This window comes from Hypanus sabinus, chromosome 23, assembly GCF_030144855.1.
Source record: "Hypanus sabinus isolate sHypSab1 chromosome 23, sHypSab1.hap1, whole genome shotgun sequence".
Taxonomy (NCBI): Eukaryota; Metazoa; Chordata; class Chondrichthyes; order Myliobatiformes; family Dasyatidae; genus Hypanus; species Hypanus sabinus.
In genome coordinates, this window is record NC_082728.1 from 4,762,928 (window position 1) to 4,789,511 (window position 26,584).

At 52.4% G+C, this 26,584-nt stretch overlaps 1 protein-coding gene across 2 annotated transcripts in view; it reads left to right on the forward strand.

The window, feature by feature from the left end:
* Positions 1-11,808, forward strand: part of ca10a (carbonic anhydrase Xa) — a 269,702-nt gene extending 257,894 nt beyond the window's left edge. For both annotated transcript variants that reach the window (XM_059948186.1, XM_059948187.1), the window contains 2 exons: positions 8,642-8,816; positions 10,857-11,808. In XM_059948186.1, the coding sequence (XP_059804169.1) occupies positions 8,642-8,816; positions 10,857-10,879 (198 nt within the window). In that variant the 3' untranslated portion in view covers positions 10,880-11,808. The remainder of the gene's footprint in view (positions 1-8,641; positions 8,817-10,856) is intronic.
* The last annotated feature ends 14,776 nt before the right edge of the window (positions 11,809-26,584 follow it).

Genomic DNA, 26,584 nt, shown 5'->3' on the forward strand with positions numbered 1-26,584 from the left:
CCAGTGAGGGTCAGTGTGTGTGTGGGAGTGTCCCCCGGTGAGGGTCAGTGTGTGTGTGGGACCGTCCCCCAGTGAGGGTCAGTGTATGAGTGGGACAGTCCCCCAGTGAGGGTCAGTGTGTGCGTGGGACAGTCCCCCTGTGAGGGTCAGTGTGTGTGTGGGACCGTCCCCCAGTGAGGGTCAGTGTGTGTGTGGGACTGTCCCCCAGTGAGGGTCAGTGTGTGTGGGAGTGTCCCCCGGTGAGGGTCAGTGTTTGTGTGGGACCGTCCCCCAGTGAGGGTCAGTGTATGAGTGGGACAGTCCCCCTGTGAGGGTCAGTGTGTGTGTGGGACAGTCCCCCAGTGAGGGTCAGTGTGTGTGTGGGACAGTCCCCCTGTGAGGGTCAGTGTGTTTGTGGGACAGTCCCCCAGTGAGGGTCAGTGTGTGTGTGGGACAGTCCCCCAGTGAGGGTCAGTGTGTGTGGGACCGTCCCCCAGTGAGGGTCAGTGTGTGTGTGGGATCATCCCCCAGTGAGGGTCAGTGTGTGTGTGGGACCATCCCCCAGTGAGGGTCAGTGTGTGTGTGGGACCGTCCCCCAGTGAGGGTCAGTGTGTGTGTGAGACCGTCCCCCAGTGAGGGTCAGTGTGTGTGTGGGACCGTCCCCCAGTGAGGGTCAGTGTGTGTGTGTGGGACCGTCCCCCAGTGAGGATCAGTGTGTGTGTGGGTCTGTCCCCCAGTGAGGGTCAGTGTGTGTGTGAGACCGTCCCCCAGTGAGGGTCAGTGTGTGTGTGGGACTGTCCCCCAGTGAGGGTCAGTGTGTGTGTGGGAGTGTCCCCCAGTGAGGGTCAGTGTGTGTGTGGGACTGTCCCCCAGTGAGGGTCAGTGTGTGTGTGGGACTGTCCCCCAGTGAGGGTCAGTGTGTGTGTGTGGGACTGTCCCCCAGTGAGGGTCAGTGTTTGTGTGGGACTGTCCCCCAGTGAGTGTCAGTGTGTGTGTGGGACTGTCCCCCAGTGAGGGTCAGTGTGTGTGTGTGGGACTGTCCCCCAGTGAGGGTCAGTGTTTGTGTGGGTCTGTCCCCCAGTGAGGGTCAGTGTGTGTGTGGGACCGTCCCCCAGTGAGGGTCAGTGTGTGTGTGAGACCGTCCCCCAGTGAGGGTCAGAGTGTGTGTGAGACTGTCCACCAGTGAGGATCAGTGTGTGTGGGGTCGTCCCCCAGTGAGGGTCACTGTGTGTGTGGGACTGTCCCCCGGTGAGGGTCAGTGTGTGTGTGGGACCGTCCCCTGTGAGGGTCAGTGTGTGTGGGACCGTCCCCCAGTGAGGGTCAGTGTGTGTGTGGGACTGTCCCCCAGTGAGGGTCAGTGTGTGTGTGAGATTGTCCCCCAGTGAGGGTCAGTGTGTGTGTGGGACCGTCCCACAGTGAGGGTCAGTGTGTGTGTGAGATTGTCCCCCAGTGAGGGTCAGTGTGTGTGTGGGACTGTCCCCCAGTGAGAGTCAGTGTGTGTGTGGGATTGTCCCCCAGTGAGGGTCAGTGTGTGTGTGAGATTGTCCCCCAGTGAGGGTCAGTGTGTGTGTGGGACTGTCCCCCAGTGAGGGTCAGTGTGTGTGTGAGATTGTCCCCCAGTGAGGGTCAGTGTGTGTGTGGGACCGTCCCCCAGTGAGGGTCAGTGTGTGTGTGAGATTGTCCCCCAGTGAGGGTCAGTGTGTGTGTGGGACTGTCCCCCAGTGAGGGTCAGTGTTTGTGTGGGTCTGTCCCCCGGTGAGGATCAGTGTGTGTGTGGGTCTGTCCCCCAGTGAGGGTCAGTGTTTGTGTGGGTCTGTCCCCCAGTGAGGATCAGTGTTTGTGTGGGACAGTCCCCCAGTGAGGGTCAGTGTGTGTGTGGGATTGTCCCCCAGTGAGGGTCAGTGTGTGTGTGAGATTGTCCCCCAGTGAGGGTCAGTGTGTGTGTGGGACTGTCCCCCAGTGAGGGTCAGTGTGTGTGTGAGATTGTCCCCCAGTGAGGGTCAGTGTGTGTGTGGGACCGTCCCACAGTGGGGGTCAGTGTGTGTGTGGGACCGTCCCCCAGTGAGGGTCAGTGTGTGTGTGGGACTGTCCCCCAGTGAGGGTCAGTGTGTGTGTGGGACCGTCCCCCAGTGAGGGTCAGTGTGTGTGTGGGACCGTCCCCCAGTGAGGGTCAGTGTGTGTGTGGGACTGTCCCCCAGTGAGGGTCAGTGTGTGTGTGGGACTGTCCCCCAGTGAGGGTCAGTGTGTGTGTGTGGGACAGTCCCCCGGTGAGGGTCAGTGTGTGTGTGGGACTGTCCCCCAGTGAGGGTCAGTGTGTGTGTGGGACTGTCCCCCAGTGAGGGTCAGTGTGTGTGTGTGTGTGGGACTGTCCCCCAGTGAGGGTCAGTGTGTGTGTGTGTGGGACTGTCACCCAGTGAGGGTCAGTGTGTGTGTGGGACTGTCCCCCAGTGAGGGTCAGTGTGTGTGTGTGTGTGGGACTGTCCCCCAGTGAGGGTCAGTGTGTGTGTGTGTGTGTGGGACTGTCCCCCAGTGAGGGTCAGTGTGTGTGTGGGACTGTCCCCCAGTGAGGGTCAGTGTGTGTGTGTGTGTGGGACTGTCCCCCAGTGAGGGTCAGTGTGTGTGTGTGTGGGACTGTCACCCAGTGAGGGTCAGTGTGTGTGTGGGACTGTCCCCCAGTGAGGGTCAGTGTGTGTGTGGGACTGTCCCCCAGTGAGGGTCAGTGTGTGTGTGTGTGTGGGACTGTCCCCCAGTGAGGGTCAGTGTGTGTGTGTGTGGGACTGTCCCCCAGTGAGGGTCAGTGTGTGTGTGGGACTGTCCCCCAGCGAGGGTCAGTGTGTGTATGGGACTGTCCCCCAGTGAGGGTCAGTGTGTCTGTGGGACCGTCTCCCAGTGAGGGTCAGTGTGTGTGTGGGACCGTCCCCCAGTGCGGGTCAGTGTGTGTGTGGGACCGTCCCCCAGTGAGGGTCAGTGTGTGTGTGGGACCGTCCCCCAGTGAGGGTCAGTGTGTGTGTGGGACTGTCCCCCAGTGAGGGTCAGTGTGTGTGTGGGACCGTCCCCCAGTGAGGGTCAGTGTGTGTGTGGGACCGTCCCCCAGTGAGGGTCAGTGTGTGTGGGACCGTCCCCCAGTGAGGGTCAGTGTGTGTGTGGGACCGTCCCCTGTGAGGGTCAGTGTGTGTGTGGGACCGTCCCCCAGTGAGGGTCAGTGTGTGTGTGGGACCGTCCCCCAGTGAGGGTCAGTGTGTGTGTGTGTGTGTGAGATTGTCCCCCAGTGAGGGTCAGTGTGTGTGTGGGACTGTCCCCCGGTGAGGATCAGTGTGTGTGTGGGTCTGTCCCCCAGTGAGGGTCAGTGTTTGTGTGGGTCTGTCCCCCAGTGAGGATCAGTGTTTGTGTGGGACAGTCCCCCAGTGAGGGTCAGTGTGTGTGTGGGATTGTCCCCCAGTGAGGGTCAGTGTGTGTGTGAGATTGTCCCCCAGTGAGGGTCAGTGTGTGTGTGGGACTGTCCCCCAGTGAGGGTCAGTGTGTGTGTGAGATTGTCCCCCAGTGAGGGTCAGTGTGTGTGTGGGACCGTCCCCCAGTGAGGGTCAGTGTGTGTGTGGGACTGTCCCCCAGTGAGGGTCAGTGTGTGTGTGGGACTGTCCCCCAGTGAGGGTCAGTGTGTGTGTGTGGGACTGTCCCCCAGTGAGGGTCAGTGTTTGTGTGGGACTGTCCCCCAGTGAGTGTCAGTGTGTGTGTGGGACTGTCCCCCAGTGAGGGTCAGTGTGTGTGTGTGGGACTGTCCCCCAGTGAGGGTCAGTGTTTGTGTGGGTCTGTCCCCCAGTGAGGGTCAGTGTGTGTGTGGGACCGTCCCCCAGTGAGGGTCAGTGTGTGTGTGAGACCGTCCCCCAGTGAGGGTCAGAGTGTGTGTGAGACTGTCCCCCAGTGAGGATCAGTGTGTGTGGGGTCGTCCCCCAGTGAGGGTCACTGGGTGTGTGGGACTGTCCCCCGGTGAGGGTCAGTGTGTGTGTGGGACCGTCCCCTGTGAGGGTCAGTGTGTGTGGGACCGTCCCCCAGTGAGGGTCAGTGTGTGTGTGGGACCGTCCCTTGTGAGGGTCAGTGTGTTTGTGGGACCGTCCCCCAGTGAGGGTCAGTGTGTGTGTGTGTGTGTGTGAGATTGTCCCCCAGTGAGGGTCAGTGTGTGTGTGGGACTGTCCCCCAGTGAGGGTCAGTGTTTGTGTGGGTCTGTCCCCCGGTGAGGATCAGTGTGTGTGTGGGTCTGTCCCCCAGTGAGGGTCAGTGTTTGTGTGGGTCTGTCCCCCAGTGAGGATCAGTGTTTGTGTGGGACAGTCCCCCAGTGAGGGTCAGTGTGTGTGTGGGATTGTCCCCCAGTGAGGGTCAGTGTGTGTGTGAGATTGTCCCCCAGTGAGGGTCAGTGTGTGTGTGGGACTGTCCCCCAGTGAGGGTCAGTGTGTGCGTGAGATTGTCCCCCAGTGAGGGTCAGTGTGTGTGTGGGACCGTCCCACAGTGGGGGTCAGTGTGTGTGTGGGACCGTCCCCCAGTGAGGGTCAGTGTGTGTGTGGGACTGTCCCCCAGTGAGGGTCAGTGTGTGTGTGGGACCGTCCCCCAGTGAGGGTCAGTGTGTGTGTGGGACCGTCCCCCAGTGAGGGTCAGTGTGTGTGTGGGACTGTCCCCCAGTGAGGGTCAGTGTGTGTGTGGGACTGTCCCCCAGTGAGGGTCAGTGTGTGTGTGTGTGTGGGACAGTCCCCCGGTGAGGGTCAGTGTGTGTGTGGGACTGTCCCCCAGTGAGGGTCAGTGTGTGTGTGGGACTGTCCCCCAGTGAGGGTCAGTGTGTGTGTGTGTGTGGGACTGTCCCCCAGTGAGGGTCAGTGTGTGTGTGTGTGGGACTGTCACCCAGTGAGGGTCAGTGTGTGTGTGGGACTGTCCCCCAGTGAGGGTCAGTGTGTGTGTGTGTGTGGGACTGTCCCCCAGTGAGGGTCAGTGTGTGTGTGTGTGTGTGGGACTGTCCCCCAGTGAGGGTCAGTGTGTGTGTGGGACTGTCCCCCAGTGAGGGTCAGTGTGTGTGTGTGTGTGGGACTGTCCCCCAGTGAGGGTCAGTGTGTGTGTGTGTGGGACTGTCACCCAGTGAGGGTCAGTGTGTGTGTGGGACTGTCCCCCAGTGAGGGTCAGTGTGTGTGTGGGACTGTCCCCCAGTGAGGGTCAGTGTGTGTGTGGGACTGTCCCCCAGCGAGGGTCAGTGTGTGTATGGGACTGTCCCCCAGTGAGGGTCAGTGTGTCTGTGGGACCGTCCCCCAGTGAGGGTCAGTGTGTGTGTGGGACCGTCCCCCAGTGCGGGTCAGTGTGTGTGTGGGACCGTCCCCCAGTGAGGGTCAGTGTGTGTGTGGGACCGTCCCCCAGTGATGGTCAGTGTGTGTGTGGGACTGTCCCCCAGTGAGGGTCAGTGTGTGTGTGGGACCGTCCCCCAGTGAGGGTCAGTGTGTGTGTGGGACCGTCCCCCAGTGAGGGTCAGTGTGTGTGGGACCGTCCCCCAGTGAGGGTCAGTGTGTGTGTGGGACCGTCCCCTGTGAGGGTCATTGTGTGTGTGGGACCGTCCCCCAGTGAGGGTCAGTGTGTGTGTGGGACCGTCCCCCAGTGAGGGTCAGTGTGTGTGTGTGTGTGTGTGAGATTGTCCCCCAGTGGGGGTCAGTGTGTGTGTGGGACTGTCCCCCGGTGAGGATCAGTGTGTGTGTGGGTCTGTCCCCCAGTGAGGGTCAGTGTTTGTGTGGGTCTGTCCCCCAGTGAGGATCAGTGTTTGTGTGGGACAGTCCCCCAGTGAGGGTCAGTGTGTGTGTGGGATTGTCCCCCAGTGAGGGTCAGTGTGTGTGTGAGATTGTCCCCCAGTGAGGGTCAGTGTGTGTGTGGGACTGTCCCCCAGTGAGGGTCAGTGTGTGTGTGAGATTGTCCCCCAGTGAGGGTCAGTGTGTGTGTGGGACCGTCCCCCAGTGAGGGTCAGTGTGTGTGTGGGACTGTCCCCCAGTGAGGGTCAGTGTGTGTGTGGGACTGTCCCCCAGTGAGGGTCAGTGTGTGTGTGTGTGTGGGACTGTCCCCCGGTGAGGGTCAGTGTGTGTGTGGGACTGTCCCCCAGTGAGGGTCAGTGTGTGTGTGGGACTGTCCCCCAGTGAGGGTCAGTGTGTGTGTGTGTGTGGGACTGTCCCCCAGTGAGGGTCAGTGTGTGTGTGGGACTGTCCCCCAGTGAGGGTCAGTGTGTGTGTGTGTGTGGGACTGTCCCCCAGTGAGGGTCAGTGTGTGTGTGAGATTGTCCCCCAGTGAGGGTCAGTGTGTGTGTGGGACCGTCCCCCAGTGAGGGTCAGTGTGTGTGTGGGACTGTCCCCCAGTGAGGGTCAGTGTGTGTGTGGGACTGTCCCCCAGTGAGGGTCAGTGTGTGTGTGTGTGTGGGACTGTCCCCCGGTGAGGGTCAGTGTGTGTGTGGGACTGTCCCCCAGTGAGGGTCAGTGTGTGTGTGGGACTGTCCCCCAGTGAGGGTCAGTGTGTGTGTGTGTGTGGGACTGTCCCCCAGTGAGGGTCAGTGTGTGTGTGGGACTGTCCCCCAGTGAGGGTCAGTGTGTGTGTGTGTGTGGGACTGTCCCCCAGTGAGGGTCAGTGTGTGTGTGAGATTGTCCCCCAGTGAGGGTCAGTGTGTGTGTGGGACCGTCCCCCAGTGAGGGTCAGTGTGTGTGTGGGACTGTCCCCCAGTGAGGGTCAGTGTGTGTGTGGGACTGTCCCCCAGTGAGGGTCAGTGTGTGTGTGTGTGTGGGACTGTCCCCCGGTGAGGGTCAGTGTGTGTGTGGGACTGTCCCCCAGTGAGGGTCAGTGTGTGTGTGGGACTGTCCCCCAGTGAGGGTCAGTGTGTGTGTGTGTGTGGGACTGTCCCCCAGTGAGGGTCAGTGTGTGTGTGTGTGTGTGTGGGACTGTCACCCAGTGAGGGTCAGTGTGTGTGTCGGACTGTCCCCCAGTGAGGGTCAGTGTGTGTGTGGGACTGTCCCCCAGTGAGGGTCAGTGTGTGTGTGTGTGTGGGACTGTCCCCCAGTGAGGGTCAGTGTGTGTGTGGGACTGTCCCCCAGTGAGGGTCAGTGTGTGTGTGTGTGTGGGACTGTCCCCCAGTGAGGGTCAGTGTGTGTGTGGGACTGTCCCCCAGTGAGGGTCAGTGTGTGTGTGTGTGTGGGACTGTCCCCCAGTGAGGGTCAGTGTGTGTGTGTGTGGGACTGTCACCCAGTGAGGGTCAGTGTGTGTGTGGGACTGTCCCCCAGTGAGGGTCAGTGTGTGTGTGTGTGTGGGACTGTCCCCCAGTGAGGGTCAGTGTGTGTGTGTGTGGGACTGTCACCCAGTGAGGGTCAGTGTGTGTGTGGGACTGTCCCCCAGCGAGGGTCAGTGTGTGTGTGGGACTGTCCCCCAGTGAGGGTCAGTGTGTCTGTGGGACCGTCCCCCAGTGAGGGTCAGTGTGTGTGTGGGACCGTCCCCCAGTGAGGGTCAGTGTGTGTGTGGGACCGTCCCCCAGTGAGGGTCAGTGTGTGTGTGGGACTGTCCCCCAGTGAGGGTCAGTGTGTGTGTGGGACTGTCCCCCAGTGAGGGTCAGTGTGTGTGTGAGATTGTCCCCCAGTGAGGGTCAGTGTGTGTGTGGGACCGTCCCCCAGTGAGGGTCAGTGTGTGTGTGGGACTGTCCCCCAGTGAGGGTCAGTGTGTGTGTGGGACTGTCCCCCAGTGAGGGTCAGTGAGGGACTGTCCCCCAGTGAGGGTCAGTGTGTGTGTGGGACTGTCCCCCAGTGAGGGTCAGTGTGTGTGTGGGACTGTCCCCCAGTGAGGGTCAGTGAGGGACTGTCCCCCAGTGAGGGTCAGTGTGTGTGTGGGACCCTCCCCCAGTGAGGGTCAGTGTGTGTGTGGGACTGTCCCCCAGTGAGGGTCAGTGAGGGACTGTCCCCCAGTGAGGGTCAGTGTGTGTGTGGGACTGTCCCCCAGTGAGGGTCAGTGTGTGTGTGGGACTGTCCCCCAGTGAGGGTCAGTGTGTTTGTGAGACCGTCCCCCAGTGAGGGTCAGTGTGTGTGTGGGACCGTCCCCCAGTGAGGGTCAGTGTGTGTGTGGGACTGTCCCCCAGTGAGGGTCAGTGTGTGTGTGGGACCGTCCCCCAGTGAGGGTCAGTGTGTGTGTGGGACTGTCCCCCAGTGAGGGTCAGTGTGTGTGTGGGACCGTCCCCCAGTGAGGGTCAGTGTGTGTGTGTGTGTGGGACTGTCCCCCAGTGAGGGTCAGTGAGGGACTGTCCCCCAGTGAGGGTCAGTGTGTGTGTGGGACCGTCCCCCAGTGAGGGTCAGTGTGTGTGTGGGACCGTCCCCCAGTGAGGGTCAGTGTGTGTGTGGGACTGTCCCCCAGTGAGGGTCAGTGTGTGTGTGGGACTGTCCCCCAGTGAGGGTCAGTGTGTGTGTGGGACCGTCCCCCAGTGAGGGTCAGTGTGTGTGTGTGTGTGGGACTGTCCCCCAGTGAGGGTCAGTGTGGGACTGATGGGAGCCAACAGTGAGGTTAAATATCTTTTCTATCTCTCTAACTCTCTCTCACTCTCTCTCCCTCTCTCTCTCACTCTCTCTCTTCCCCTCTCTCTCTCCCCCTCTCTCTCCCTCTCTCCCCCATCTCTGTTTCTCAGATGCATTCGCTACGACTACTGAGTCAGAACCAGCCGTCGCAGATTTTCCTCAGTATGAGTGACAATTTCCGTCCAGTCCAGCCTCTGCACAACCGTTGTATTCGAACCAACATTAACTTCAGCCTGCAAGGGAAGGACTGCCCCAACAACCGAGCGCAGAAGCTTCAGTACCGAGGTAAAGCTGTACCCTGCTCCCCAACACCCCACATCCCCCCCGCATATCCTCCCCACCTCCGGGCAAGCCGCCTTCTCACAACTCCTGTCGGGCAGGAGGTATAGAAGCCTGAAGTCCCAGGTATAACGAAAATACCTTGAAGTCTGACTCTCGTTCTCTGATTCAACAGCAAAGCTTGTCCGCAAAGGAGACACTGTGCGCGTGTTGAAGGTTACAAGGAGCTACTTTATGAGAATTGAATGAACAACCGTCTCAGAATAGAGGGACACCCATTCAGAACAGAGAGGAGCTGGAATTCCCTTAGCCAGAGGGTGGTGAATCTGTGGAATTCACTGCCACAGACGGCTGTGGAGGCCAAGTCATCGGGTATATTGAAAGGCTGATGAGTCAGGGTGTCAAAGGTTACGGAGGAGAAGGCAGGAGAATGGAGGTGCAGAGGGATAGTAAATCAGCCATGGTGAATGGTGGAGCAGAGTCGATGGGCCGAATGGACTAATACTGCTCCTGTGTCTTATGCTGTCTTAATAAAGAAGAATGTGTAATGAAGAGATGTAAGATACACTGCCAGCAGAAACCACGAAAGAAATCCCTTCTGCACAGTTTACACGTCTTTCCTGTGACAGGTGACCAAAGCTGATGCAGTACGGTACTCCACCAGAACCTCTCCGGTGATAGGGAGAGGGAGGTTAGGAGATTGGGAGGAGTCACATTGAACCAGGTACAGGAAAATCTGCTTCCCTTCAGCCATTCAGTTCTTGAACCAACCAGCAGGATCCAAACCACAACGTTTAGCAAATAAATTACCATCTTATGCTTCACTCAAGATTCAAGCAATTCAGCAGGTACCGGGAGCTCGGAGCAACACACACAGACTGCTGGAAGAACTCAGCAGGTCAGGCAGTGTGTGCGGGGGGTAATCGAGCGACAGTTTCTGCCAGGCCCACTCAGCTCCTCCAGAACTCTACTTATCCCTTCAAACCACACCGCCCAGCATCCCCACAACCCCGATTAACCCTAACCTAATGACAGGACAATCTACAATGACCAGTTACCCTACCCGGTAGGTAATCGGACTGGGGAGGACGTAGAGAGACTCCTTACAGAGGATGCGAGGAATGAGCTCCAAACGTCCGAACACTGAGCTGTGACAGCGTCACGCAGGTTTAGTGTGTTGTTCCAATGAGCTTGTTCTTTTGTGTTCCAATTATGTTCTTTTTTTGTAGAGTTTTGTATAATTTTTTTTGTGAATATTGTGTATCTGGATCTCTGAGCCCGCGATGCTGCTGAAGCAAGCTTTTCATTGCGCCTGACCCAGTCCGAGTGCAGGCTGACCACAGCTCTCAGCAAACTCTTCCCAATTTCCAGCATTCGGCCCAGAACTTTCGAACCCTCTCCAGATACCAATCCAAGTTCTCCTCAAATGTCAGCACTGTACCTCCTTCAACCACTACGTCTATCATTCCATACACACACACCCTGACAAAATTGTTCTCCCTGTCCATGCCTCTCAAATTCAGATCTAATGCCTGTCAGAATTGTAACGGTCACCCCAAGTTCTCCTCTGTCCCAGGGAATAAAGATCCAGCCGGCCAACCTCTCCCCAGAACTGTTCGCCCAGTCGTCCTGACAGCATCCTCGTAACTCTCTTCTGTGCTCTTTCCATTTTACCACTTTTTTCTTGTGTCTGTCTGTCTGTCTGTGTCTGGGTGTGTGTGTGTGTGTGTCTGTCTGTCTGTGTCTTTGTGTGTGTGTCTGTCAGTCTGTGTCTATGTGTCTGTGTCTTTGTGTGTGTGTGTGTGTGTGTGTATGTGTGTGTGTGTGTGTGTGTGTGTGTGTGTGTCTGTGTCTGTGTGTGTGTGAGTGTATATACAGAAGTTTCTATTTGTACCTGGATTTCACTGTACCAGTGCTCACTTGGTGAGTTTTTTTGAATCTCCGTTAGCGGGAGCGGTTTCTCCCCAAGCCAGGCTTCATTTAGATTGCCCAATGGATGATGCATTAAAAATGACTCTGTATCCTCTGTCCTTGTCTCTCTTTCAGTGAACGAATGGTTGCTAAAGTAGACAGCCAGCCACCACGATATTTATCGGAACGTAACGCAGGTGAGACCATCGAGCTATGGATCTGCATTACAAGGACAATTCCCATCAAACCCTCATGGCGGGTTTGATCTTTTACCCTGACCTTGGAGACAGACACTTTTGATACACCGACGGACGACATCAATCCAACTTTTAAGGTGGCCAGAAGAGTACAACTAGACTTAAGATTATTAATTTTAGAGTTGGGGATATTAAACTAAACAAATCATTTATCAAGTGACCATGGTTTTGATACAGTTTTGAAGTCGGGTGGGGGAGTGTTGGGTAGAGATTGAAAAATAAAATCTATAAATTTTAAATATAAAACCTGAAAATGCTGGAATCACTCAGCGTGTCAGGCAGCGTCTGTGAGGAGAGGAACACACCGAGAAATTCACCTGCCAGTTTGTCAGCAGCGAGCCCTGCTGCAGTTGGAGTTAACCAGAGGGGTGGAGGTGACCTTTGTTTGAATGTAGACCACAGTGGTCAACAGCTGCCAGAGGGAGGGAAATCTACCGGTGGATGTGTCTGCGTGTTCCAGCTGAAATTTCTCATGTCCATTACGTCATCCAGCGTGGTTTCCCCGAATCCCGAACCGGGGAGGGGTGGGGGCGTCCTGGGGGGTTGAGGGAGCATGGGAGTTGGAGGGAGGAGCGGAGCAGAGGGGGGAGAGTTGTGAGGGTGGAAGAGAAGGGGGAGTCACATGACAGTGAACCTTGTAGATAAGTGGCCACAGGAAGGGGGTGAGGTCAGGCATTGTGGGGGGATTGAGATGGAGGCACACTCACTCCCTCCCTCCCTCCCTCGGGTACCGATAGGCTGACGCCTTTTATGTTAATTGTTTACACTGTTCATACACACTGTGTTTGATTTTAATGTCAAGAGCTCAATAAATGTGTTTGAAAAATTAACGTCAGCTGTTTATTGTGGCACCCTGATGTGGAACCCTGACATTCCAACCCCCCCCCAATCACGCTGGTCCAGCTTCGCCTCGGTGCACCTTATGTGACCATGGGGAGGGGGTGTCGGTGGGCTCACTCCACAGTTGTACCAGCCACACCCTGCTGACCCAGAGGGCTGATTGGTCCACTCCCTGCTGAACCCAGAGAGCTGATTGGTCTACTCCCTGCTACCCCCAGAGAGCTGATTGGTCTACTCCCTGCTACCCCCAGAGAGCTGATTGGTCCACACCCTGCTGTCCCCAGAGGGCTGATTGGTCCACGCCCTGCTGAACCCAGAGGGCTGATTGGTCCATGCCCTGCTGAACCCAGAGGGCTGATTGGTCCATGCGCTGCTGTCCCCAGAGGGCTGATTGGTCCACACCCTGCTGAACCAAATGGATTGACAAGCTTACATACTACTATCCCCAATGGACGGAATGGCCCACACCCTGCATCACCCTTGCACTATCTGGGCAACCAGAACAACACAAAATTCTCCAACTGTAGTTTCACCAATATTCCCTCTCACCTCTTTACCACTTCATAGACCAGCCATTGCTCTGAGCAGGAAGTTCTGACAGGGCTGATTCATACAGACGAAGATTCCACCTGGACGGCAACAATGCATGGGAGCATTGCAGTTACCGTGAGGCCGTGTAGCCGCCCAGCTTCGAGGGAACACTGGGTTGAGGCACCTCACTCGGCCAGGAAACGAGTCACCTCGATTCCCCCTCACCATCTCACCTCAGCATATCGACCTAAAACAAAGGCCTTTCCAGCCCCACCTCTCGTGCACTTACCACGATTGTAGAGTAGAGGCTGACATTTGTTCAGAGGTAGGCCTGCCGGCCCAATAAGCCGCATCCCACGACAACGTCACCTACCAACCGATTTGTCTTTGGACTGTGGGACAGCCGGCACCCGGGGAGAAAGTGCAGAGAGTGGCGGGAATTGAACCGGGGTCACTGGTGCCGTCATGGCATGAAGCTGCCTCGCCACTCCGCATTACTTAAAACTGAGGTATGTGGAATTTCTTCTCTCGGGGGCAGCGGGGGGGTGGTGGTGTGGACTGTGAACCTCTGGAGTTCTTTGACCCCGAGGTTGGTGGTGGTCTGATTATCGGATTCAAAGTGAAGATCGATGAACAGTCGATCAGGGAACTTGCTCATGAGGAGAGTGAAGACCTGTGGTAGAGTGGGGTAGGTTTCACTCGCCCCTGACCTCCTCCCGCCCACCCCTCCGCTGTCCCCCTCCCACTGGGATCGGCCAGACTCCGGATCGAGGGGATGGTGGCATCCCCTCTGTTCAGGGAGGTGACGGGGATCTTCGCGGCTCTTTGCCCGTGAGCGCACTGCAGCTGTTCATCGTCGGGCCGAGGCGCCCAGTCTTCAATCAAACTCGTCTCAGCTTCACCTGAAAGCACAGTCGATAATCCCTTAAAACAAAAGATGTGATTCAAACACCATTCCCTCTTCCGGTTCATTCCCGGTACGAGGTATCTCCGCATGAGCACTCGTGTCTTCCCATTTCCTTCTGACGTAGAACGAGGCCATTCGGTCCATTGTGTTATCTCAACATTCTGTGTAACCATTCCCACCAGCTGCCCCCAGATTTCCCCCCCTCACTCACACGGGGGCAACTTACAGCAGTTAGTTATCCCACCGAACACCCACGGCCCTGGGATGGGAGAGCAAACCAGAACTCATGATGGAAACGCGTCCAGACACGGAAATTGTAGCCCAAAGCTGCACAGACAGCATCAAAATTCAGCACTGGAGCAAGCGGAGAGAGAAAGATAAAGACAGAGTTTGTGGGTCTCAGCCCTGTGTGTGTGAGAGAGAGAGGGTGAGTTGGTTTATGTGTGTGTGTGTGAGTGAGTGAGCAAGTGGTGTGTGCTTGTGTGTGTGTGTGAGTGAGTGAGCAAGTGGTGTGTGCTTGTGTGTGTGTGTGTGTGTGTTAGTGATGTGCTTGTGAGTGTATATATACTATATCAGTGTGTGTGAGAGAGAGAGGGTGAGCTGGTTTATGTGTGTGTGTGTGAGTGAGAGAGGGTGAGCTGGTTTATGTGTGTGTGTGTGAGTGAGTGAGCAAGTGGTGTGTGCTTGTGTGTGTGTGTTAGTGTTGTGTTTGTGAGTGAAAATATACTATATCAGTGTGTGTGTGAGTGTCTGACAATCTGTGTATACTGTATGTCTGAGTGTGATTGAGAGTGTGTCTCTGTCTCTCTCCCTCTCTCTCACAGTCTCTCTCACTCTCCATTGCACTTACTCTCTCCCCCCTGTTTCTCACACTTCACACTCTCCCCCCCCCCATCAGAAGCTCGAGGAGGCTATTCTACCCACTACCTCTGCTCTCCCAATCAGAATTGCTCTATTGACTGTGAGTGCTGCAGGAGTGCAGACCCTCCCTACCCTAGTGAGGGCCGTGAGTCTGGAGGGAATTTGACACTAACAGCATCCTGAGAGAGGTTGCTGGAGAGATAACAGATGCATTGGTCATGATCTTTCAAGAATCACTTGATTCTGGCATGGTCCTGGAGATGCAAACATCACTCCAGTCTTTCAGAAGGGAGGAAGGTTCAAAAGAGAGGCAATTATAGACCAGTTAGCCTAACCTCAGTGGCTGGGAAAGTGTTGGAGTCCATTATTAAGGATGAGTTTTGGAGTACTTGGAGACTAATGATAAAATAAGTCAAAGTCAGCATAGTTTCTGTGAAGGGAGATCTTGCCTGACAGATCTGTGTGAGTCCTTTGAGAAAGTAACAAACCAGGTGGACAAATGAGAGGCAGTGGATGTCATTTACTGGGATTTTCAGAAGGCGTTTGATAAGGTGCCTCAAATGAGGCTGTTTAACAAGATAAAATCCTACACGAGGAAATCTGCAGATGCTGGAAATTCAAGCAAGACACACAAAATGCTGGTGGAACGCAGCAGGCCAGGCAGCATCTATAAGGAAAAGCACTGTCGACGTTTCGGGCCAAGACCCTTCGTCAGGATGAGGACATTAAAAGGGGCCTTTTTTGGTTGGCTGCTGGTTATGAGTGGTGTTCCTCAGGGAATCAGTACTGGGACCGCTACTTTTCACATTGTTTGTCAACGATTTGGATAATGGAGCTGATGGCTTTGTGGCAAAGTTTGTGGATGATACGAAGATAGGTGGAGGGGTAGGTAGCGCTGAGGAAACAATTTGACTGCAGCAGTACTTAGACAAATTGGAAGAACGGGCAAAAAAGTGGCAGATGGAACAATGTAGGGAAATGTATGATCATGCATTTTGGTGAAAGGAACAGTAGTGCTGACTATTATCTAAATGGGAAGAAATTTCAAACATCGGAGGTGCAGAGGGACTCAAGAGTCGTCGTGCAAGACTCCCAGAAGGTCAATTCACAGGTTGGGTCTGTGGTAAAATGCAATGTTGGCATTTATTTCAAGAGGAATTGAATATAAAAGCAAGGAGATAATTCTGAGCTTTTACAAGACACTAGTCAGGCTGCACTTGGAGTATCGTCAACAGCTTCGGGCCCCATATCTCAGAAAGGATGTGTTGTCATTGGAGAGAGTCCAGAGGAGGTTCACGAGGATGATTCCAGGAATGAAGGGGTTAACATATGAGGAGTGTTTGGCAGCTTTGGGCCTGTACTCACTGGAGTTTAGAAGAATGTGTGGGGATCTCATTGAAACCTATTAAATGTTGAAAGGACTAGATAGGGTGGATGTGGAGAGGATGTTTCCTATGTTGGGGTATCCAGAACTACAGGGCACAGCCTCAAAATTGAGGGGTGTATTTTTAGAAGTGAAGAGGAATTTTTTTAGGAAAGGAATCTGTGGAATTCCCTGTGGGCGAGGCCAAGTCCATGGGTATATTTAAAACGGGTGCTGGTAGATTCCTAGGCAACATGAGTGAATCTGCAGATTCCTGATTGGTTAGGGCATCGAGGGATATGGCAAGAGGGCAGGAGGATGGGGTTGACTGGGATTGAAATGGCTCAAACCGCTGGATGGCCTAATTGTGTTTCTATGCCTTATGGTTTGATCTTCACCGTTACATTCTGACATTAAGGACTCAGCTGCCGCTGACGGAGCCGACCTGCAGGGGGTGCTGTTGAACGGGGAGTGCCCATCGTGGAGCAACATTGTCACCTGCAGCCTGGTTGTGGTATTACAGCCACCCAGAGAACAACAAATTGCCCCTGCATTGCACTTTTTCTTGTTGCCCTGGAAAATCAGAGGTTATTTTGTGATACAAGAGAATATACCACAGAGTTCAGAGCCAGGCCTCCAGTTGTTCATGATCCACATCCATGATTTGGACAAGGGGATCACATGTAACAATTGGTAAATTGGTAAATTAGTCTATTATTGTGAAATGTCCCAAGATACAGTGAAACTCTCATCTTGCATTCTCTCTGGGAAAGTGGGGACCTGTACAAGTGGGATGGGTTGCACCTGAACTGGAGGGGAACCAATATCCTAGCTGGGAGGTTTGCTAATGCTACTAGGGAGGTTTTAAACTAGTTTTGCAGGAGTCTGGGATCCAGAGCCCCAGGTCAGTAAGGGACCAGAGGTAGATGTCAGGGAAAGTGTTAAAGGCAAAATTTAAATAACAGGTATGATGGGTCAGATAGTTTTCAGTGTGTATATTTTAATACTAGGAGTATTATGAGTAATTGTGATGAAGTTAGAGCACAGATCAGTACATGGAAGTATGATGTTATAGCCATTACTGAAACTTGGTTAAGAGAGGAGCAGGAATGGGTGATTAAGGTACAACATTTACAAAGTTTTTGAAAAGATAGGGGAGGAAGTAAAAGAGAGGTGGAGTTGCACTACGAATCGGACAATATCACAGCTGCACTCAGGGGAGACATAATGGAGGGGTCAGACACCAGGTCCATTTGGGGTGAACTCAGGAACAGGAAGGGTGCAATCACACCAATGGGATTGTACTACTGACCCCCTGATAGCCACTGGGACATTGAGGAACAGATAGGTAATCAGATTAAAGAAAAGTGTAAAGGTAATAGGGTTGTCATCATGAGGGATTTCAAAATCCCTAATATAAACTGGGACCTTACTGTAAGAGGTTTAGATGACAAAGCTTAGTGAATCCAGGAAGGTTTCTTAAATCAATATGTGGACAATCCAATGAGAGGAGGGGCCATACTGGACCTGGTGTTGGCTAATGAGCCGAGCCAGATGACTGACCTCTCAGTGGATGAACAGATAGGGGACAGTGACCACAACTCATTTAACTTTCAGGATAGCTATAGATAAGTCAAGTCAAGTCAACTTTTATTGTCATTTCGACCATAACTGCTGGTACAATACATAGTAAAAATGACACAACGTTTTTCAGGACCATGGTTTACATGACACAGTACAAAAAACTAGACTGAACTACGTAACAAAAAAAAACACAGAGAAAGCTATACTAGACTACAGACCTACACTGAACTGCATGAAGTGCACAAAAACAGTGCAGGCATTACAATAAATAATAAACAGGACAGTAGGGCAAGGTGTCAGTCCAGGCTTCGGGTATTGAGGAGTCTGATAGCTTGGGGGAAGAAACTGTTACGTAGTCTGGTCTTGAGAGCCTGAATGCCTCGGAGCCTTTTCCCAGACGGCAGGAGGGAGAAGACTTTGTATGAGGGGTGCATGGGGTCCTTCATAATGCTGTTTCCTTTGCGGATGCAGCGTGTAGTGTAAATGTCCACGATGGCGGGAAGAGAGACCCTGATGATCTTCTCAGCTGACCTCACTATCCGCTGCAGGGTCTTGCGATCTGAGATGGTACAATTTCTGAACCAGGCAGTGATGCAGCTGCTCAGGATGCTCTCAATACAACCCCTGTAGAATGTGATGAGGATGGGGGGTGGGAGATGGACTTTCCTCAGCCTTCGCAGAAAGTAGAGATGCTGCTGGGCTTTCTTTGCTATGGAGCTGGTGTTGAGGGACCAGGTGAGATTCTCCGTCAGGTGAATACCAAGAAATTTGGTGCTCTTAACGATCTCTACCGAGGAGCCATTGATGTTCAGCGGGGAGTGGTCGTTCCGTGCCCTCCTGAAGTCAACAACCATCTCTTTTGTTTTGTTCACATTCAGAGACAGGTTGTTGGCTCTGCACCAGTCCGTTAGCCGCTGCACCTCCTCTCTGTAACCTGACTCGTCGTTCTTGCAGATGAGACCCACCACAGTCGTGTCATCGGCAAGCTTGATGATGTGGTTCCAGCTGTATGTTGCAGCACAGTCGTGGGTCAGCAGAGTGAACAGTAGTGGACTGAGCACATAACCCTGGGGGGACCCTATGCTCGGTGTGATGGTGTTGGAGATGCTGCTCCCGATCCGGACTGACTGAGGTCTCCCAGTCAGGAAGTCTAGGATCCAGTTGCAGAGGGAGGTGTTCAGGCCCAACAGGCTCAGCTTTCCAATCAGTTTCTGAGGGATGATTGTGTTGAATGCTGAACTGAAGTCTATGAACAGCATCTGAATGCAAACTCTGTACTTTCGACGTCTCCATCTCCATCTCTGGCTCCCAGCATCAGGCAAGTCCGAGGATTGTAGGCCCGTTCCCCTCAGCAAGCCGACGTCGCGGAATTCAGCCAGCAGATCTGTGTGCAGGTTTGTTTTGGGCGATCTCTGTGTTGTAGTAGTATCTGGTGATGGCAGATAGATAAGGATATGGTCCTTGTGGGAGAGTTTTAAATTGGAGTAGGGCAAATTATGTAGGCATTAGGCAGGAACTAAGAAGCATCAATTGAGAACATCTTTTCTCTGGCAAGTCGGCATCAGACGTGTAGAGTGTGTTTAAAGATCAATTGCACAGAGTACAGGAAAGGTATGATCCCGTTAGAAGGAAAGATAGGAGAACATTGGATGTTCAGAGAGGTGATGGATTTAGTCAAGAAGAAAAAGGAAAAGTCTGTAAAGCCTCGGAAGCTGGGATCAAATGCAGCACAGGAGGAGCATAAAGATGCCAGAAAAGAACTCACGGAGGGAACTAGGAAAACCGGGAGGGACCATGAAGAGTCCTTGGCCAGTAGGATGAAGGCGAATCCCAAAGCATTCTATGAATTCCAAGAGGATAGATAACTGGGGAGAGGATGGGAGCTCTCAAGGATAAAGGAGGGACATTTGCTTGGATGCAGAGAATGTGACTGAGGTACTTAATGAGCACTTTGCTTCGGTATTTACCGAGGAAAAGGATATGGAGGACCAGGAGATGAGTGCTGAGTATATTAGGGTGTTTAGAGGTCAAGGAGGAGGAAGTGTTGGGTCTCCTAATGCGTATTGAGGTGGATAACTCCCCAGGGGCTGATGGGATTTACCCCAGGTTCGGACTGAAGGAGGCAAGAGACGAGATTGCTGGGCCCTTGTCCACCATCTTTGTGCCCTCTGTAGCCACAGGCTCTGTCTAAGAAGGGAACGAGGGAAAATCCTGGGAACTGTAGTGGTGAGTCTCACATCACAGATAGACAGACAGACATACTTTATTGGTCCCGAGGGAAATTGGGTTTCGTTACAGCCGTGCCAACCAAGAATAGTGAAGAAATACAGCAATATAAAACCATAAATAATTAAATAATAATAAGTAAGTTATTCCAAGTGGAAGTAAGTCCAGGACCAGCTTATTGGCTCAGGGAGTCTGACACTCTGAGGGAGGAGTTGTAAAGTTTGATGGCCACAGGTAGGAATGACTTCCTATGACGCTCAGTGTTACATCTCAGTGGAATGAGTCTCTGGCTGAATGTACTCCTGTGCCTAACCAGTACATTATGGAGTGGATGGGAGTCATTGTCCAAGATGGCATGCAACTTGGACAGCATCCTCTTTTCAGACACCACTGTCAGAGAGTCCAGTTCCACCCCCACAACATCACTGGCCTTACGAATGAGTTTGTTGAATGAGTTAGTTGTAGGGGATTGCTGGAGAACATCCTAAGGCATTGGATATATGAGCATTTGGAAACCCATGGCCTTATTAGGGAGAGCCAGCATGGCTTTGTGTGGGGCAGGTCATGCCTTACCAAACTGATTGAGTTTTTTTTTGACAAGGTGACAAGAGTGATTGATGAGGGCAGGGCAGTAGATGTTGTCTATATGGATTCTAGTAAGGCATTTGACAAAGCCCTCATGTGAGGCTAATCCAGAAGATAAGAATGCTTGGGATCTGCGGCAAATTGGCTGTCTGGATTCAGAACTGGCTTGCAAATAGAAGACAGTGGGTGGTGGTTGAAGGGATTTATTCAAACTGGAGGTCTGTAATTAGTGGAGTTCTGCAGGGATCTGTGTTGGGACCTCTGCTGTTTGTAATGTGTATAAATGACCTGGATGAAAATGTAGATGGATGGGTTAATTTTGTGAATGATACAAAGATTGATGGAGTTGTGGATAGTGTAAGATGACAGACAAAGAATGTAGCAAGGTATAGATCAATTGCAGACATGGGCTGAGAAATGGCAGATGGAGTTTAACCCAGATAAGTGTGAAGTGTTGCACCTCGGTAGGGCAAATGTAAGGAGACATACACTTTTAAGAGCAAGATTATTAGCAGTGTTTCTGAGCAGAGATCTTGGGATCCAAGTTCATAGCTCCTTGAAAGTGGCTACACGGGTCAATAAGGTGCTTAAGAAGACTTGCGGAATGCTTGTTCATATTAGCCAAGGCATTGAGTTCAAAAGTCAGGAGGTTATGTTGCAACTTTATAAAACTCTGGTTAGGCCACATCCGGAGTATTGCGTGCAGTTTTAGTTGCCCCACTATGGGAAGGGTTTTGAGGTTTTGGAAATGGGGCAGAAGAGGTTTACCAGAAGCTGCCTGGTTTAGAGGGCGTGTGCTGTCACAAGAGGCTGGACAAACCTGAGTTGTCTTCTCTGGTGCGTCGGAGGCAGAGGGGAGATCTGATCGAGGTTTATAGGATTATGAGAGGTCAGAGGGTGTCTGTTTCCCAGGGTTGAAATGTCTAATACCAGAGGGTATGCATTGAAGGTGAGAGGGGGTAGTTTCAAGGGGATGTGAGAAGTAAGTTTTATTTACTCAGAGTCATGGATGCCTGGAATGTGCTGCCTGGTGTGGTGGTGGAGGTAAATACAATAGAGGCTGCTAACAGACATTTGGATAGGCACATGGATGGGCTGAATGGTCTGTTCCTGTACTGTACTGGTTTATGTTTTTTTGGTCATAGTGATCAGACCATTACAGAGTGCATGGCGGCAGAATAAGATCAAACACTGACAATGTGAAATGAAGTGTCACAGTTGCACAGAAAGTGCGGTGCAGGTGGACAGTGAGACGCAAGGCTCTGACGAGGTAGACTGTGAATCAGGAGCGTGCTTGCCATACGCAGGGGCCGTTCAACAGCTAACAGGGAGCAGAGGCTGTCCTTGAGCCTGGTGGCACCAGCTTTCAGGCTTCGGTACCTTCTGCCCGGTGGAGGGGAGGGCTTTGATTACGCTGGCTGCTTTACCAGGCCAGTGAGAAGTCTGTGGAGGAGCAGCTGGTCCCCATGATGTGCTGAGCTGTGTCCACGGGCCGAGCTGGGACACGTCCCGATAGGGCACCTGTAAAAACGGTTGGGTGACACGCCAAATTTCTTTACGAAGCAGAGGCATTGGTCAGCTTTCTTGGCTGCGGAGTTTATGTGGTTGGAGTAGGACGGGGTCTTGGTGACCTGCTCTCTGGGGAACCTGAGCCTCTCACCCTCAACACCGTTGTGCAGAGAGGAGTGTGCGTCGACCCCCTTCCTGCAGTCAGTGACCGGCTCTTTAACTTTGTCCACATCGTGGGGACGGCTGGTGTCACTAGACCCTCCACCTCCTTCCTGTACATAGGCCCACTACAGTGGTGTCATCTGCAAAGTTAGTGCAGAATCAAGCCAAGCAGTTATGAACGTGCAGGGAGTGGGGAGCGGGGGTAGTCTTGTGAAATGACAGTGCTCAGTAGCCGTGGAGGAGGTGCTGACTGCAGTCCCTTGGTCAGGAAGTCAAGGATCGAGTTGCGGAGCAGGAGAAAATGGGAGCTCGGCAAGAAGTGGTTGAACTGGAGAAAGCAAGGTTAGCTTTAAACGGTGGAACATTGACACGGCTAAAGGGTGACCCCAGAGGTTTGGATAGCAGTAGAAGGATCAGTCCGAGTCAGCATGGATTTATGAAGGGAAAATCATGCTTGTCTAATCTTCTGGAGTTTTTTGAAAATGGACAAGGGAGAGCCAGTGGATGTAATGTACCTGGACTTCCAGAAAGCTTTTGATAAAGTCCCACATAGGAGATTAGTGGGCAAAATTAGGGCACATGGTATTGGGGGCTGAGTACTGACATGGATTGAAAATTGGCTGGCTGACAGGAAACAAAGAGTAGCGATTAACGGGTCCCTTTCGGAATGGCAGGCTGTGACCAGTGGGGTACCGCAAGGTTCAATGCTGGGACTGCAGCTGTTTACAATATACATTTTTGATTTAGATGAAGGGATTAAAAGTAACATTAGCAAATCTGCTGATGACACAAAGCTGGGTGGCAGTGTGAAATGTCAGGAGGATGTTATGAGAATGCAGGGTGACTTGGACAGGTTGGGTGAGTGGGCAAATGTATGGCAGATGCAGTTTCATGTGGATAAATGTAAGGTTATCCACTTTGGTGGCAAGAACAGGAAGGCAAATTACTATCTAAATGGAGTCAAGTTAGGAAAAGGGGAAGTACAATGAGATCTAGGTGTTCTTGTACATCAGTCAATGAAAGCAAGCATGCAGGTACAGCAGGCAGTGAAGAAAGCTAATGGCATGCTGACTTTTATAACACGAGGAATTGAGTATAGGAGTAAAGAGGTCCTTCTGCAGCTGTACAGGGCCCTGGTGAGACCCCACCTGGAGTATTGTGTGCAGTTTTGGTCTCCAAATTTGAGGAAGGACATTCTTGCTATTGAGGGAGTACAGCATAGGTTCACAAGGTTAATTCCTGGAATGGCGGGACTGTCATATGTTGAAAGATTGGAGCGACTGGGTTTGTATACACTGGAATTTAGAAGGATGAGAGAGGATCTGATTGAGACATATAAGATTATTAAGGGATTGGACACACTGGAGGCAGGAAGCATGTTCCCGCTGATGGGTGAGTCCAGAACTAGAGGCCACAGTTTAAGAATAAGGGGTAGGCCATTTAGAACAGAGATGCAGAAAAACTTTTTCACCCAGAGAGTGGTGGATATGTGGAATGCTCTGCCCCAGAAGGCAGTGGAGGCCAAATCTCTGGATGCATTCAAGAGAGTTAGATAGAGCTCCTATAGATAACGGGGTCAAGGGATATGGGGAGAGGGCAGGAACGGGGTACTGATTGTGTATGATCAGCCATGATCACAGTGAATGGCAGTGCTGGCTAGAAGGGCCGATTGGCCCACTCCTGCACCTACCGTCTATTGTCTATTGTTTACAAACTCACAAGAGATGTGGGTAGTGTTGATAGTCACAGTCTTTATTGCAGGGTTTGCGAGGGGGAAACTACAGAACTCAAACAGGCCCCTTCAGCCCATCTAGTCTGTGCCAAAAGGGGCCGGAGTGGTGAGTTCCTCAGCCAGAGGAATGTGGAACGAGCTGCCAGAGGGAGTGGTAGAAACAGGCACATTACAACATTGAGAAGACATTTGAACAGGTATGTGGACAGGAAAGGTACACAGGCCAACACAGGCAAGGTGCTCCAGGCTTACTTGGGCAACGTGTCAAGTGTGGACGGGGCGGCCAAGTGGTGTGAGTCCGTGTGTGAGAAGTGATCTCATTAAAAACTCTTGCCTGAACCTCAGGGATGGGGTGTCCAGGACCACATGCAGTGGTAACAGCCTTACAATATGGAGGCAGGGATCGGAAGATGTTAGAGAATGGAGGGGTGTGGGCGTTGTGTAGGGAGAAGGTCTGCTGAACACACACCAGAACTGCACAAATCTAACTCTCACGATCGGATACAACGGGCAACCAATCAGCACTTTCAACAGGCAACCAATCAGCACTTTCAACAGGCAACCAATCAGCACTTTCAACAGGCAACCAATCACCACTTTCAACGGGCAACCAATCACCACTTTCAACGGGCAACCAATAAGCAATTTCACCATTAGATACACCGAGCAACCAATCAGCACTTTCCAAGATGTTTTTGAGCAAACTAACTCATACAGGGACAAAGTGGGGGAGGAACTCGGCGGGTCGAGCAGCGACTGTGGAGGGAAACGGCGACTGTCCATTACCCTCCCAGATGCTGCCTGACCTGCTGTGTTCCTCTGCTGTTCATGGTTTGTTCCAGAATCACGTGCCACCCTGACTTGGGAATAAATCACTGATCCCTCGTATAGACAGAGGCCCTCCAGTCAGTCTGTGCAGAAAGGGGATCTGAGTCCACCGGTGCCGCTCGGCCTGTCGAGTTCCTTCATTCCACAGTGTGATGCTGATCTAATTAATGGCACCCTCTCCAACATCCTTCCTACCGTGAGCTGGGCACAGAACTCCAGATGAGGCCTAACCAGAGTAATTGTGAAATCTGGTTTTTGTAACGTCACGCCAAGATGCCGCAGCAAACTCCGAGTGCGTGTAAATGTACGCGGCAAACAGAGCTGGTCCTCAGGGTGTCCCAAAGGTGCCCCCTGGGGCAGGCAGCTCTGCACTTCCCCCGATGGCCACAGGAGGGGGTGTGGCTCAGCTCCCGACTGCAAACCCCAGTCAACACACACAAACCCAGCAGGAACTCAGCTGGCCAGGCACCACCAATGGAAAAGAGGCCGAGACCCCGGTCGGTCAGTCAAACCGGGGAGCCGACATTAATTCACATCTTCCCTGGGAATAAAAGGACTCCGAGCAGATACGGCTACACCGTCCATTCACAAGTTCAAAGTAAAATTATTCCCAAGTACGTATATACTACCCTGATTCATTTTCACAACCACAAGAGATTCTGCAGATGCTGGAAATCTGGAGCAACACACACAAAATGCTGGAGAAACTCAGCAGGTCAGGCAGCATCTACGGAAAGGGAAAAAACGGTCAACATCCAGACTGAGACGCTGCATCAGGACTGGAAAGGAAGGGGCGGTGAGGGATGGGGCGGGAGTACATGCTGGCAGGTGGTAGGTGAGGCAAGCTGAGGGGAAGGTGGAAGAGGTAAAGGGCTGGAGATGGAGAGGAGGGTAGGCCATGGGAGAGGGTATCAGGGGAAGGTGATGGACAGGTGAGTCTGCACCTGCTGCAGGTATTTGCAGGAAAATAAAGAAATACAAAAGAGTTTATGTAAACAAAGACTGACAAACAAGCAATGTGCAAAAGAAGACAAACTGGAAATAAAATCACTGGGGGGGTGGGAACTAAAATCACTGGGGGGTGGGAACCGAACTGAAGAGACAGAGAAAAGGAGGGATGGCTCACAAATAGAGAAAGCTTGTAGACAGTGTGAGAGGGAGGATAGGCCAGTGATAGAGAAGGGATTCGCTCAGACTGATGGTTTGAGATGTGTCCATTTTAACGCAAGGAGTGTTGTGAACAAAGCGGATGAACTTAGAGCATGGATCAGTACTTGGAGATATGATGTTACGGCCATTACAGAGACTTGGATGGCTCAGGGATAGGATTGGTTATTTATTTGTTTCAGAAAGGACGGGGAGGGAGGCAAAAGAGGTGGGGGTGTGGCACGGTTGATCAGAGATAGTGTTGTGGCTGCAGAAAAGGTGGATGCCATGGAGGGAATGTCTACGGAGTCTCTGTGGGTGGAGGTTGGGGACAGGAAGGGGTCAATAACTCTACTGGGTGTTTTTTATAGAGCACCCAATAGTAACAGGGACATCGAGGATCAGATAGGGAGACAGATTCTGCAAAGATGTAATAATAACAGTGTTGTCATGGTGGGAGATTTTAATTTCCCAAATATCGATTGGCATCTCCCTAGAGTGAGGGGTTTAGATGGGGTGGAGTTTGTTAGGTGTGTTCAGGAGGGTTTCCTGACGCAATATGTAGATAAGCCAACTAGAGGAGAGGCTGTACTTGATCTGGTATTGGGAAATGAACCTGGTCAGGTGTCAGGTCTCTCAGTGGGAGAGCATTTTGGAGATAACGATCACAATCTATCTCCTTTACCATAGCACTGGAGAGGGATAGGAACAGATAAGTTACGAAAGTATTTAATTGGAGTAAGGGGAAATATGAAGCTATAGGCAGGAACTTGGAAGCATAAATTGGGAACAGATGTTCTCAGGGAAACGTACGGCAGAAATGTGGCAAATGTTCAGGGGATATTTGTGTAAAGTTCTGCATAGGTACTTTCTAATGAGACAGGGAAAGGATGGTAGGGTACAGAAACTGTGGTGTACAAAGGCTGTTGAAAATCTAGTCAAGAAGAAAAGAAAAACTTACAGAAGGTTCAAAAAACTAGGTAATGATAGAGATCTAGAAGATTATAAGGCGAGCAGGAAGGAGTTTAAGAATGAAATTAGGAGACCCAGAAGGGGCCATGAGAAAGCCTTGGTGGACAGGATTAAGGAAAACCCCAAGGCATTCTACAAGTATGTGAAGAGCATGAGGATAAGACGTGAAAGAATAGGACCTATCAAATGTGACAGTGCCAAAGTGTGTATGGAAACAGAGGAGATAGTGGAGGTACTTAATGAATACTTTGCTTCAGTATTCACTACGGAAAAGGATCTTGGCGATTGTAGGGATGATTTACAGTGGATTGAAAAGCTTGAGCATGTAGACATTAAGAAAGAGAATGTGCTGGAGCTTTT